Source organism: Phycodurus eques, chromosome 12 (genome assembly GCF_024500275.1).
Source record: "Phycodurus eques isolate BA_2022a chromosome 12, UOR_Pequ_1.1, whole genome shotgun sequence".
Classification (NCBI taxonomy): domain Eukaryota; kingdom Metazoa; phylum Chordata; class Actinopteri; order Syngnathiformes; family Syngnathidae; genus Phycodurus; species Phycodurus eques.
This window is the reverse complement of record NC_084536.1, coordinates 18655503-18670867: the sequence shown is the minus strand read 5'-3', so window position 1 is coordinate 18670867 and position 15365 is coordinate 18655503. Positions and strand designations below refer to the sequence as shown.

The 15365-nt window shown below is 38.7% G+C and overlaps 1 protein-coding gene across 2 annotated transcripts in view; it reads left to right on the top strand.

The window, feature by feature from the left end:
• Positions 1–15365, top strand: part of abca12 (ATP-binding cassette, sub-family A (ABC1), member 12) — a 61179-nt gene that overhangs the window by 26940 nt on the left and 18874 nt on the right. For both annotated transcript variants that reach the window (XM_061692463.1, XM_061692462.1), the window contains exons 30-51: positions 1257–1363; positions 1592–1791; positions 1948–2024; positions 2300–2430; positions 3225–3395; positions 5290–5454; positions 5535–5730; positions 5830–5969; positions 6411–6530; positions 6626–6716; positions 7575–7754; positions 8187–8475; positions 9527–9641; positions 9939–10268; positions 10559–10628; positions 10716–10850; positions 11463–11621; positions 11858–12041; positions 12920–13138; positions 13798–13994; positions 14507–14664; positions 15057–15290. In XM_061692463.1, the coding sequence (XP_061548447.1) occupies positions 1257–1363; positions 1592–1791; positions 1948–2024; positions 2300–2430; positions 3225–3395; positions 5290–5454; positions 5535–5730; positions 5830–5969; positions 6411–6530; positions 6626–6716; positions 7575–7754; positions 8187–8475; positions 9527–9641; positions 9939–10268; positions 10559–10628; positions 10716–10850; positions 11463–11621; positions 11858–12041; positions 12920–13138; positions 13798–13994; positions 14507–14664; positions 15057–15290 (3668 nt within the window). The remainder of the gene's footprint in view (positions 1–1256; positions 1364–1591; positions 1792–1947; positions 2025–2299; positions 2431–3224; positions 3396–5289; positions 5455–5534; positions 5731–5829; positions 5970–6410; positions 6531–6625; positions 6717–7574; positions 7755–8186; positions 8476–9526; positions 9642–9938; positions 10269–10558; positions 10629–10715; positions 10851–11462; positions 11622–11857; positions 12042–12919; positions 13139–13797; positions 13995–14506; positions 14665–15056; positions 15291–15365) is intronic.

The following is a 15365-nucleotide window of genomic DNA, read 5'->3' as shown; positions in this document are numbered from 1 at the left end:
CTCCGCAAATAACTAAGCATTTAAATCTTTGCCTCTCTTTTGCGTCAGTGACTGTTTTGATCTTCAATGTGACAATATTTGCACTCGCCAGACGCAACATGAGACACAGTTCAAATGCAAGAGCTGCAACAGCTGTTGTTTATTTTTGTAGTTTGCAGTGGTGTCTTGCCCTCACATGTAACTGAACAGGGTAATGACATTTTGGAAAAATAATATTAGTGACACCCCTTAATATGACCGATTACAGTTCTATACAGCGACAAACTACAGCCTCAATAATAAATCTATTGTTAATTTACTACCTCTCTGACAGTGTAAATAAAAAAACTGAGCATTATTATCTATTAGAAACAGCAAATATTTGATATGGCTCTTATATTCTTTAAATTAGTTCAGCTATATCTAATGAAGTGTCGAGTAAAACCATCACATATTTTGTATCAGTATTTTTTGTGACTACTGTATTGAAAAGCCAGAAATTATGTTTCGTTTTGTTTTTTCTCAGTGCTTCTTTTAATATAAGCATGCATGTATTTCAACTCCCTCTGGAGATATGATGAGTACGATTTCATTCTCGCTTAGCTCGAGCTCACAATGAGCCTGAGGCCAGAGTGCTTCTTTAGCTGAAAACCACTCAGCACCTTTTTAAATCTCATTAGTAAAGTAGAATTCAAACAATTATCTTCTCTGGCCTCGCTAAACATCTCACCTCTAACGCACATGCAAAAGTGCACATCTATGACCTCCTTTTTAATTGGCTTCTGGGCTTGTGAGATAATTGTACTTTACAGATGGAGCCACAATGTTAGCGCTCATATATTTGCACACACATATATACACACACACACGCATGCACGCACGCATGCATACACGCACACACACAATTGCGTGTTGTGTTTTGTGTTGACCACCATGAAACTAAAGATTGTCTAATTTAAGTGAAACTACACATTCTGTCATCGTATCTTTTGGCCCAGAGTGTTGTCAGTCAGATTTATTAAAATTCATGACATAATTGAGATCCCACTGACCCCATCTGTTCCCATCCTTCCAGGCGTTTTGTGTAAGCAGAACATTTGCAGCTTGTTGCCTGACAATGCTTTCCAGCAACAGTCTGAGTTGTAATGAAAGCCCCAGTGGAATGTTATTGTCTCCTTTTTACACCTACTACACCCAATTGCCCAATTTCTCCCTTCCTTTTCATTCTTTTTTCAAATTTTTTTCATGACCAATTAATTTGCTTTTCCTCATTGCAGAGAACTTGATGCACTTGCAGCAGATCATCCAGACAGCTACACATCTTCTCCAGACCAACCTGAGTGATCCGCTTTTTACAGAACAACTTGACCAACTGAGATCCCAGGTCTCTTTTAAAGTAGTAGTTCACAATGCAGAATAATATTTAAATGAGGATATTTATATAACACCTGTAAGAGTTCATTGTCCAGTGCATTTTGCACACCTGCACAATCTAATAAGATCCAGTACAAGAACAAAACATTTTTGCTTTTACAAAGATAATAATGTCCTCACCTTGTTAGTGAGACATACCTGGAAATTCCTTCCGGTTTTGTTGGCTGGTGTGTTTCAGGTGTGCATAGTGGAGGGTACTGAGTTTGCCAGTCACCTCTTGGGCCCTTTCTCCATGGAGCCTGGTCAACTGTGTAACATTCTTCTACCAGGCCTGCAGACATTGTTGCAGGCTGCGCAGGTCAACACCACAGATCTGAGTGATGCCCTCTTCCAGACATTAGTTGGAGACCCCAGCACCTATGGCGATGTCACAGATTGGTACAGCATCCTCTTACCGCAGAATGCATCTTAGCGTTAGGAATTAAACATTCAAAATATTATTAAAGCAAGAGTTCATTTAAATGGACTTATTTGAAGTTACAGTATATTACATCAGCAATCGACGTATACCTGTGTGTATGCGTTTGATTATAGGTCGTCTGTGTTCAGTCAAAGTTTGGGCTTTGACACCAGCAGCCTTAGTTCTCTCAACATCAACTTCACATCTCAAGGTGAAACGTTTATCTACATTATATCTCAAAACTTTAATTTGTGTTTCCCACTGTGATTTAATACATTGCAATTATGCTTTGTCAATATGGGCTGATGACATACAGTATCAGCTACAAGCTGTCGAGATACACTAGTAAAATGGGCTTCATCTTGTTGATTGTTTTTGTTTCACACCCAACTGAATGCACTGACAACATTTGAGCAAAAATATTATCAGAGGGGGGGGAAATCATGAAAATGCAAGCATTTATGCTATCTTGCTTTATTTGTCCAGGGGAGGTAACGGTCAGTGAGATGTTGAGGAACGAAAGTGCATTTGTCCAGGATGTTCAGAAGCACATAGATTTCGATCCGGTTGCTCTCCAGATGCTGATGGACACAATTATGCCCAAAAACAATTTACAGGTGAGCAATGGGGATTCTATGAGGTGCCGTAGCCGCAGTGCCCCTCTAAATCCAATAGGTGGTGCTTTCCCCCGATGAATTAATACAAATCAGAATGAATGCTTTTTAAATGAACTTGTCCATTGTCGGTACTGTGCATTTGTTCTTGGATTTTTCTGATTTTCTGTTCTCTCTCGAATATTTTTTTCATTCAAACAGCCGAGTGGGTGTGACAATTAACTAGCAACACGCAAAGAAATTCTAGTAATTCTGTTGGGCTCTTGCTAGCTAAATTGTTGGTACACTTATCTTAAATAAAAACCCACAATAGTTAAAATGGAAATAACTTAAAACTGACAAAAATGATCATAGTGAAAATAGCATTATTTTGTGACCCATCAGAATTATTAAAATTTTTTATTAAGCAGCAGCTTAATTTTATGTAGCACATCCCTTTTGAGCCAATAAATTATTTTTCCTACCTGTGCATCTGGCTAAAACGTATACCGTATGGTAATTTTTTATATAAAAAATGCCAAGTCATGTTGCTGAGTATGTGAACTATGGAAGAGAAATTATAGTTTTCCTTGGAAGTACAAGATCATGTTGATGACTCGTAATAAGTATAGTAAGTATACGTAGTGTCTTTTGCCACTTTGGTAACCCCAAATCATGTCATTGTTTTTTTACTTCATGCTGTGTCATGTCAAGTCTATAAAAATAATGAGTTTTGATGATTCCAAAAATGTGATCCATTTCATATGATATCTTTGTGTACTGTCTTTGTTTTTAATTCTTTCATGCGTTCGACACAGATCCTTTCTTGGTTGATGAATCTGCGACGCTGCAATTCCCCAGAACGTCTGAGCATCATAGAGCCGGATTTCCACGTGTTCCGAACCTTCTGCTCCTTGTCCGGTCAAGAGTGGTACACCTTCTCTCTGCTCATGATTCGCCATCTAAACATGGAAAAGTTCCTCTTCAGAGTAAGGCTGAATGCAGGCTTAGCTGTATGTCAAGAGAAAAAGGAATAGTTTTTTGTTGTTGAAGATTTTGTGGGAGAGGCTAGTAAACTGGAATGTGTTGTGTTCAATGTTGTTTTACGGCGGCTTGGAGGAAAAATACTATTAAAAAGATTTTGTGATTCACCCATTTCATAGAGAAAGTCTTACACATTTTCCACCAATATATGTTAGTTAAAAATTTGCATTTAATCTCCCCAAATTAAAACTGTCCTACAGTAAATAACTTTGTTCGGTAAGGTTGGGCCTTTCTGTGTGGAGTTTGCATGTAGTTGTTTGGGTTTTCTCTGGGTACACCAGCTTCCTCCCACATTCCAAAAAAGATGTTAGTTTAATTGAAGGCTCTAACTCTCACATAGGAAGGAATGCGAGTGGGAATGGTTCCTTGTCTATAACTGCCCTGTGATTAACTGGCAACCAGGCCATGGTTCCCTGCCTCTCGCCCAAAATCAGCTTGAATAGGCTCCAGATCACTCGCGACCCTGAACAAGATGAACAGTATTTTAAAGGGATGGATGTATATTTCTGACCAAGAGCCATTTTTCCAAGGCCAACATGTTCCTTGTGTGTCTCAATGATGCTATTTTCCGTCTAATCACATGCCCATTTTTCAACAACATGATTCACTGATTCTATTTGATACTGGATAAATGGTATGAGATATGTAAGTCTGGAATTTGTGCCGTATTGAGCCAAACCACAGATAGTCACCATTTTAATAGCTGATTGGTAAGTTCATTTCTGTGTTTTAATGGGTTTGCCACTCCGCACTATGCACACCAGCTTATCTTTCATTCGAAAATTCTCATTTGCTGTGCCGTCATAGTCCCGGTAGACAAAACATTAATTCTAGTCTCTCATTTTAGAACATCACCATTTCTCACGTCTAAAATGACATGAGTCACATCGGATTTGGCTAATTCATGATAATCCTATGAATAATTACACATCTAGCTCAAATTAAAACGCGTATATTTTTGGTTCACTGAGCTCTGATAACCTCTGATTCATTTGTGAGCCCTTGTGAGTGCTTGGAGTCACCCAGTAACAATTTTCATATTCGTATGAATGCATTTTATGTGAATCATTTCATCGTTTTAAACTTCCACCCACAACCAGAACAAGTCCCAACAGCAGCAGGAGAGTTTTTTTTTTGTTTTGTTTGTTTGTTATTAGATAATGCTATTATGTGCCATTAAACAATCATCTTTTTTTCAATCTCGCAATACTCAGCTTTCATACAGTAATGCCCACCTGCATGTATACTGTATTTCTAACAGTCAAAATTTAAATTACACATCTGTGCCTACATATTTTATATGCACTCTATATTTAATGGATCACCATCAGGTGACCCGGCTGTGACACATTTCAAATTTGTTTGGTGTGTCACACTGAACTGAATTGGAATTTGGCTCTTATTGTTCGCACACAATCCTTTTCTCATCTTTGACAGCACTTGTCAAGTACACATTTCAAAGTACAAAGAGGAAAAAAGTATCAAGCTTTTCAAAAGAAAAATAATGTAAAACTGGGACCCTGAGGAAAATCACTTCACATGAAATCAACATTTGTTAGGTTTTGGACAATTTGTATGTTTTGTCACAAAGATGGATGCCTTTTTTCATTCACTTTCATAAAATTTAACCAATAATTTAAGCATTTCCCCACCACATAGCATAAGTAATGTTTAAAAGGTAATTTATTTTAGATACAGCAGCGCTTACAAAGAAATATATTTAATGGAAACATGCAAAGTTGATACAGTATACTTAATTCCATTGTTTTATAAAGCGATAGCGCATAGTAACAAATTAAACTGAGGAAGGGCTCTCAAATGTTTGCTCCTTGTTTTCAGATGGTGTTGTCAGATGAAGTTCAGAGCCTACTGGGACTTATGCTTCAGATGGCTAGCAAGATCGTCAACATGATGGAAAATATCCTTCCTGCCATTGATCAGCTGCAGAGTTACATGATTTCCGTCAAAGAACTCAACCTGATGGCCGAAGAGGAGTTTAAACTAGTGTGTAGAATTAATTTTTTAAAAGCATGTTGTCAACATGATTGTGGATTATTCACAGTTGATGCTTTATTTTTATCCAGGCTTCAAGAAGGATGAGGTCGCGCCTCTCGAGCCGAGCTACATTTGTCACTATGACTCAAGCAATGTGCAGTCACGGTATGACGCCTTTCTTTGGAATCACCAAACTTCCCTACAAGTCAGACTCCAATCCATCCTCCCTTCACAGCAGTGAGAGGGAGGAGATGATCGACAGGTTCAAGATTCCACGAAATGCCAGTATGTTGGGAAGAGATGGATGTTTCACTGCTAATGCATTTATGCAGTCTTGATAGGAAGAAGGATACAATGTCATTTTTTTTTATTTTCCTTTTGTAGCCCCTTACTGTATGAACATGTACCTAGACATGGTCAACACCACAGGGGGCGCAATTGCGTGGGCCTTTCTCAAACCATTGCTGATGGGGAACATCCTCTTCACACCTGACACACCAATCACCAGGGCTATTATGGCGAAGGTATCCAGCAGACACCAACATTCATCATTGTATTTTTTGGGGTATTATAGCACATCACTCTGGTAATACCCTAAAAAATGGTGTTGAACAACATTTGACTTTTACATTTGGAAACATACCTATACCTTTTTGACTCCTGAAAGGCCCAAAGAACTTCTTTGATGGACAGACCTACTGTGGCTAAACGTCCAGTTTTAAGCCTGATGATCCTTTTCTAAGGGGGTGTGTCTATCAACTGGTGTCTCCTTGTTTTAAAATGCACATTTAATTGTGAATGACATCTCTCAGATTAAGTGACAATTGTTGTGCACTCCGCAGCATGCCAATGATTGCAGATTTATTTTGAATGATTATTGGCAGTCACATACAGAGACTGATAGTCTTTTTAAGCATATTGCAATAACTTTATGAAAATAAATTGGTTGTCCTGTTCTTGATCAGGCCAATAGTACCCTGCAAGAGTTCAGCAACCTAAGAAGGCACTCTGACGAATGGCTCAAATCCTCACACTACATCATGAAATCTGCCGAAGTGCTGGGCCACACTTTGCCACTGCTTAAGGTATGACATCTCTGGGCCATTCTCTAGCAGATTATGCTCCAACTGGTTCATGGAGGATTTTAAAAAGGTGTTTTCTTAATTCTGTGTGTTTCAAGAATTCCTTGGCCAATGGCTTTGTGAAGACTTTCATTGAGACGGAGACAGACATAAATGTTGACAAAATGAAGGAGACACTCAACAACTTCTGTGAGTGAGACCAGAGAGGGATGATTTTTTTTTTTTTTTTAGATAATTTTAATAATATTCTACTGCCATGTCATACAGAAAGTTTTCACAAAAATGACAAATATTACAACCTGGTTGTAGTGCACCACTGATAAACAATGGTCGGCTCACCCGCTTTTCTATGATGGACCTCCAAACATGCAATCAGTTATAAGCACAGTAATCTCATGAAATAACTTTGATTGGATTTATTTTAAAAAATAAATAACCAGCGCGCACATCTCATTTAGTGACGACATATAGTATCTGCTATGGAAGTTAAGTTCAAATTTAAAGTGTGATATATTTTCAAAATGGATTTCTATGGCATTCACAAGTCTCAGGAAAACTCCATGCTCAATGATTTACAGCCACCCTCAGACTACAATGAGCCACGCCTCAGGCCTCAAAACATTACTGGCTAATTTGGATATCAGGGACACTAAATGGTTACTTTGAAAACAAAATATTTTAATATGTCTAAAAGTTATGCTTCTTTTGGTCAAATGTGTTCATTTTTTTCATTTTATTTCACCGTCAGTAATTTGAATCATTACAAACTGAACCTGATTCACAGGGCATCCCTGATTCACAGGCGACAATAAGTCAATCAGAACATCCTTACTTTTCATTGAAGAGTAATATTATGTTTCTAAATAATACAGTTAAATATGATTTTAATTATTTTTCTTATATCTTGCAAATGCAATTTCAGCAGCTTTATTTATTTGCCTTTTAAAAGCAACTACAGTACATTGTTTCAGAATAAAATGGTGCTATAAGAACTTTACTTTCTTGAGACAACAATTTAATGATTGTTTTTTTTTTCCAATGTGAAAGCAAACTTGACAATGATGTTGGAGAGGAACAAACACATAATGGATCAGATCACCACCTTGTCCACCCTAATGGTCAACATCTCATCCTGTATTAAATTTGATCGCTACCAAGGTTACAAATCTGCTGAAGAGCTTGACGCTGAAGCTCAGGAACTCGCCAAGGACCGCAGTCTCTATGGAAGTGAGTCAACGTTACATCAATTTAAACAGAACGGACCAGACAAAAAAATCTGTATAGTTGTTACTGCAATTTATTGGTTAGATGAAGCAGTAGATCCATTTCAATACATCTGTCTCAATTAAAACCCCTCTGACTGTAATTATCAATTTAAACACTGAATCTTGAAACAATTTGTTTTGGATCTCAATACGCTGTGCAGGTGTACTGAATGAAATGTCTACTGTACACCATGTTTGCTAGATTAAGCATTTATTAATGCAGCATCCATATGAAAGTAACAAACTCAGTGAAGGGCATACCTCTTCAAACACTTTCTTATTATTATATGAGTTCATAAGAGGTTGAGAGGACATTTCTCTCAGACACACTGTGATTTGAGTTTAAAACTTTGAGATTTTTTAATTAAGTGAGATGGACTAATTTGTCTTTAAGGTGTCATTTTCAAGCTCCCCAAAGAGGAGAACTCCTCTTCCCTGCCACCGAAAGTTAGCTACACCATCCGAATGCATCTGGACAACGTCATGCGGACAGACCGTGTCCGCAGCCCATACTTTGTGAAAGACACCCACATGTATGCGCGGCGAACGATGCGGTACAACCGGGCCTTTGTGTACCTGCAGGAGAACATCGAACGGGCAGTCATTGAGATGCAAACGGGAAGAGTCACAGAGACAGCTGTGCAACTTCAGCCCTTCCCATATCCATGCTATCTTCGTGATAGGTGAGTTCCCTTGATATTACAAGCCTTGAGACGCAGTCTTGATCAATTTATTGATCAATCACAGATCCTTGCGGATCCTTAGGTTCCGAAGGGGTTGTTTACACAAGAACAGAACTACTGACTTTGCATGCATATCACAGCATTTGAGTATTTTTTTCAGGTCCATGTAAACGGATATTGTTGACCATATCCAAAACCTTCCAAAAAAAGTAGAGAAAAAAAAAAATCCTGTTTTTGCACACAGCAAGGTCTATCAGTGGGTTCGAGGAGTTTGGTGGGAAAGAACTGGGGAGCACTGATCATCCCGGGATGAACGACATGGGCCCATAGACACATTCCAAAATATTGAAGAAAATCTTCTGAAATGGCCATGAGCCACATTACTCTTTTCCATTTAGTGTACATTCAGAATAGTATACACTAAGTGTGCTCTGATGTGGTTACACATATAGAAACGTGAAAGAATGCACAGTGTCTCAGGGGTGAAATCCAGGCATTGATGTGGAATAATGCAAACTCTCTCATTATTCATCTGCCACTTGGGACTGTCAGTAAGTAGTCAGTCACTGCCAAGTTTCACATGATAATTGGCTCTGAAAAGGGTGCATGAATATTCACTAGGATAGTGTGTATGCTTTCCCATGCAGACATGCACCACTCAAACTGCCCCCACTGCTAATGTCTGAAATGTACAGTCTGACCAATCTGACAGTCAGAGGTTTGACATTAACATTTTGCAAACATGCAACATAGTTTCTGGTTAACTGAACAGTTTGTGCTCGCCCTGAAGGGCTTTTTAAGACAATGCTGATAACACATATCTGATGTACCATCAGGTCGCTATATCTGACAGGCTGCTTTCAGCCTGACTCTGAGATAGGCTCATCTGCGTCTTTGTGCTGATCTGGTTTATTACTCAGAGTACAATATCTGTGATAAAACTGTCGCTGCGACATTATATCATGCTATTATTAAATAAATGAATGACATGCTTTTCAACCCTTCCTTAATGTCTCCTTTTGATTTTTTGATTAATTTCTGCATTCATCAGGTACATGGAGGCCATAACCTTGGTCTTCCCGCTCATGCTGATGTTAGCTTGGGTTCTCTTTGTCGCTGACTTTGTCAAGAAATTGGTTCATGAAAGAGAACTGGGGCTGCATGAGGTAAGGATTCGGTTTTTTTTTCATTTCATATTTATGTGTCCTTGCGTCCTTTGAAAGGCGCTGTTTAAATCAAAGTTGTCATTTAATTTTATTTTACTGCAATGCAAATGACAATAGCTAATTGTAGATACACTCAACAGCCTATTGAATAGGCAGAGAGTAATAGAAGCGCTGGAACCAGTGCTATGCTTTTATAAAGATAATAATGCACCACCCCACTCATGTAGTTAACAAATGATGTAAATAGGAAAAAGAGTGGCAGTTTTTGGTCATTCTCCTTTTCCCTTAAACCTACAGTATATGAAGATGATGGGCGTGAATCCACTCAGCCACTTCCTCGCTTGGTTCTTGGAATGTGCCGCTCATCTGATAGTGACCATCATCGTCCTCACGCTGATTCTCAAGCATGGTGGCATCCTCTCGCATAGCAATGGCTTCCTCCTGTTCTTGTACCTCTGCGACTACAGTTTGAGCATAATGGCCTTCAGTTACATGATGAGCTCCTTCTTCGACAAGACCTACATTGCTGGTCTTAGCAGCAGCCTGCTTTACATTATCTGCTTCTTCCCATATATTGTGGTCATGGCAGTGGAGACCAGTCTCAACTTTTTCCAGAAGAGTGCACTGGTGAGGGATCGAATTTTTCATTTAGACAACTGGGGAGGAATGTTTTACTACTTTTGATGTTTGTTATCTGATGATTCATACGCTCAACATAAAAAAAATAAAAAATACAATTGCATTCTTCGAAGTTTACCCTTAACAACAACAACAACAAAATCCCGCGCTGTCACTATTATATAAAGGGAAATGACAAGAGGAAGGATTCAATAGATATTTCCAAATTTGGTTGCTGTATGTATTTGTTTCATTTCTGTTACCAGTGGTTTACTAACTAATGTCTCGTTTTCCCACAGAGCTTATTTTCCCCATGCTGTTTCAGTTACGCTACTCAGTATATCTCTCTCTATGAGTCTCGAGGAGAAGGTATGAATTTCCCACCTGCATCAGAAAATAATGTATTAGACATTGTCAAAAAGTGACTAGATAAAAAGGTGACTTTGTCTTCATTAGGAATTCAGTGGAAGAATTCATATTCCTCACCCCGAGCTGGCGACACATCCTCTTTCGGTTGGCTGTGCTGGATGATGCTCATTGACTCACTCATCTACTTCACTGTTGGAGCGTACATCCGCATGGTCTTCCCTGGTAAATTCAACTGAATTTGGTGGAATTGAGAGTCATGACTAACCTTACAAATTGTTTCCTACATAAACATAAATGGACAAATTGAATAATAAATGTCTTTCCTGGTAAATTCAACTGAATTTGGTGAAATTGACAGTCATGACTAACCTTACAAATTGTTTTCTACATAAATGGACAAATTGACAAATAAATGTTTGTATGAGAAATTGAATTAGTCACTGAACAATATTTTGTCTGGAACAAAGTTTACCCATGTTATTTGGGTAAGAGAAATGTTTAACAACCATCTACTGTATGTTTAAATAAATACTATAAAATATGTCTGAAATATCAACATCTGTAAGTTGCACCAACACAATTTTAGTCCTTCTGCATGTTTTTATTATACCTTGAATTTCAAAACGGCTTAGCGTCGTCTGAGTCACTGTAGTGGTGTACCTATTGATGAGATTGTGATTCCAATTAGAGAGTTATTGAATATAAATTCAGTCTGTACTCATGTGTCAGGAGAAGTGTTACCCAGATGAAGCAAATGTTTGTGTTTCTGAATTGCTTTGTAGATGCTTTAAATATTATCATGACAAGTCTTTTTTGTTTTTCCTGTTCAATCAGGCAAATATGGCATCCCAGCTCCTTGGTACTTCCCGTTTACAGCCTCCTTTTGGGCTAACCTTTGCTGCTGTATAAAGTCACTGAAGGGGGGCAAAGGGCTTCTGTTCACCAACACCATGAATCTAAACCTGCCTGTGTTCTCTAATGACAAGGGGAAAGGTACAGAAAAAAAGCAATTACAATGTAACCACTCCAAGACAACACAGTCACAGAGGCTGGTTGTCCACTCTTATGCTCTGAGATTCTCTCTCCCTTTGTTGTCTTGTCGCTCTTCTTTTCACGGTCACTAATTTTCCCCCTTATTGAAACACCTAACTATATTTCTCCCACTCTCTCCATTTATGTTCTGCACAGTGGTTCTTCGATTTACTGATTGTATTTGTCCATTCGCTCAGGCCATAGCCAGCTTTTCTCTCAGACGGGCGAGGACTTCTCTCATCTCCCAGTGGGTGTTGCCCTTCACGGTCTCACTAAGATCTATGGGGACCGGGTAGCCATTCAAAACCTTAACGTTTCCTTCTACGAGGGCCATGTCACATCACTGCTCGGTCACAATGGCGCTGGAAAGACTACTACCATGTATGTAAATTGTCACGTCTTTTTTTTCCCCCTGTCCCAAGAAGAATACCAATACATATTTTCAGTTAATATACTGTCCTGCTTTCATCTGTGTTTTTAATTAGATTTGTGCCTCCCTGTTATCGTAGCATAGAACTGCTACTCACAGTGTATGTTGTTTTATCCGACTTAAGCAAAAGTTCAATGTCAGAGATGATTGGTTGTCAAGAACTGGAGCACTTACATATTCTGTACATATTTTGGCAAATTGTCAGTGTCAAAAGCAACCAAGGACAATTTGATGACAACAAATTCCACCTGAACAGTGGAGGAAAATCCTAACAGAGGTATTGGGGTTTTCCATTTTTTAAATATAGTTTTTCCACCTATAAAGTAGCAAATATATTCACCAGTCCAAACAGTAAGTTAAACTTACACAGCCTAATTGGATGAGGAAGCACATAGAGAGAACCCACATTTTGTGTACTTCGGATCACAACAAAAATTATGTCCTTCAATTTTGATTAATGAATGACATTTTGACGGGATGAAAGTCATTACAGAGTTACCGACCAGGTAGTACAAGTACATTCTGATTGTGTTTTCGTCCATGAGAATTTTGGTGAAATACATTAACATACACCTCTGATGCAGTGCTACAGCTTGTGTATTGGGTCTCCTTTTTTTCGAGGCTGATATGTTTACGTACTACTGATTAAATGTGCCTGTATTCCCCTCAGTTATAGTTTACATCCTAGATAAAAATGACCAGTGGCCATCTGCACTCTCCACATAATATATATATATATTTTAATACTCTATAAGATGGTCACAATCAGTTTTTATTATACTGTATAATATAGTTATTCAATGTAATGGTACATTTTCTGTGTGGTTAGGTCACTCCTCACGGGTCTCTTTGCGCCGTCATCTGGGACTGTCGAAGTGTATGGCCGAGACATGCATACAAATTTGGATGACATCCGCAAAGATCTGGGTGTGTGCATGCAATATGACGTTCTCTTCGACCACATGACCACCAAGGAGCACCTCCTGCTCTATGGCCAAATAAAGGCCCCACACTGGTCCCAAAGGGAATTGCATGAGCAGGTTCGAACGTAAGTGTTGACTCATCCAGGGTGTAATGAATGTTTACTATAATATATCTCATATTGAGGTTGGACTGGGCCCCTGAGGATCATGTCTTGATTTGTTCATGATGCAATAATGTAATATAGTGTATTTTACAGCCTTTAGTTTTTATCGGCCATGGTAAAACCTTGGTCTCTGCTCTGTTGAAAGTATCTCCCCCTAATAGAATTGAGATGTGGGAATTTGTTACAGTGGCTGGAATTGAATACCAGTGGTACTCTGAAGAAAAAGTTAAACATGGTGGTAGTCAAGCACATTTTATGTCTACACTTAATTTATATGCATCTCCGGTGGTAAAGATAATGTAATTGTTCCAACTGTTGCTCTTCAAATATGGTTTTCGATTTACCATCGCAAGAGTAGGGGGAGATTATGAGATACATATAAGGCCATTAAGTCAAAATAGAGAATACCAATGTGGGCAGAATACTGTAAAGAATTTGTTCTTTTTTTTTTTTTAAAAAAAAAAAAAAAACAAGAGAACAATGAATAATCTGTTTGACTTTAAACGCATGGAACCACGCTCTATAAGAAACCCCTGTAGGAAAAACTGTATTGAAATACATATAAACATTATGTTAACATGCAGCTTGTTTTGACTTCTTTCCACTGATTTATCTTCCAGGATCCTGGAGGAGACAGGCATGTACGTTCACAGACACAAGCGGGTGGGCACGCTGTCAGGCGGTATGAAGCGCAAGTTGTCAATCTCTATTGCGTTCATTGGTGGCTCACGCTTGGTGGTGCTGGATGAACCCACCACTGGCGTTGATCCGTGTTCCAGGCGCAGCATCTGGGACATTATTATCCAAAATAAAAAACGTGAGTCCATGCTCTTTACGACACAATTTTTGGTATCCCGCGCTAACTGCTACTGGCCAAGCTCTACTAGTACTCAAATGGCAGTCATGCTTGGACAAAGAACAATAAACCGTTCAACAGCTGACTTACTGTGTTAGCCTTTTTGGTTTTGTTAGTCAAAAATCAATAAGCTTGTGACTTTGAATTGACACAGTTATCTGTTTGAGGAAACTAGGCTAACTGGTAAAACAGAAAAGGATCTGATCCCCTGTGATATATATATATATATAGTAATTTTGTGTTGCATAATCATACTTAATAGGCCTCATAGGACAATGGTCTCCAAGAAACAAAAATAATGAAATTGTTTTTGTTTTTAGCCCAGGCCATGCGTTTTTTTTTGTAGACAAAGTTAGTCGTGGTTAATGCTGAGCTGAGCTACACAGTCAAGTCGGCAAAGAGTGAGCGATGTTTGCTGGTGTTTAGCTTGATGTGTACAAAAATAATTGTGTTTTTTGTGTGTGTTTTCTCAGGGCACACTATCATTATGTCTAGCCACCACCTGGACGAGGCTGAAATACTGAGTGACCGCATTGCCTTCCTGGAGCGAGGAGGGTTAAAATGCTGTGGCTCCCCTTTCTATCTGAAAGACAAGCTGGGACAGGGTTACAAACTCACTCTCACTAAAAAGGTCATTATAGCGACACAGTAACAATGTAGACGAAAGTATCAAGTGTCTAGATTCAGTGTAATACAATATTGCCCTGTGACAGGTTATTGTGTGAATGCTTAGAGATAATCCTTAATATTTTGTGACTACATTCACACTAATGCATTTGTATGGCAGACAAAAATGTGTGTATTATGGTGTAAAAACTGGGAACTGGCCATTAATACACACCACAACAAACAAACATTTAAGCATGTGATAGCTCAGCTTTTAACTTAGTGAAGCATGTGATAACAATTTTAACTCTATAAAAGAAGAAAATGTTAGCATTTTTGCCATTTCCAGTTTAAATAATAATTTAAAAAAAAAATTTCATTATACATAAAAGTACTAATTTTATTTCATGACTTCAGGTGCACGTTCTCGAGTCTGAGCGCTTTGACGATGCTGAAATGAAGGCCTTTATCCAAGCACATGTACCGGAAGCACGGCTAAAAGAGACCCAGGGTGACGACTTGGTCTACTCTCTGCCCCCATTCACCTCGTCCAATGCCTCCTCATACAGCTCTCTTCTGACTGCGCTGGATGCCAATCTTGATGACCTGCAGCTGGGAGGCTACGGTATCTCTGATACAACCCTAGAAGAGGTAGGCTCACATGCATCTAAATGTTAGACTATGTTAAACAGATAATCTCCAAAATATAAATATTCTTCATATTAC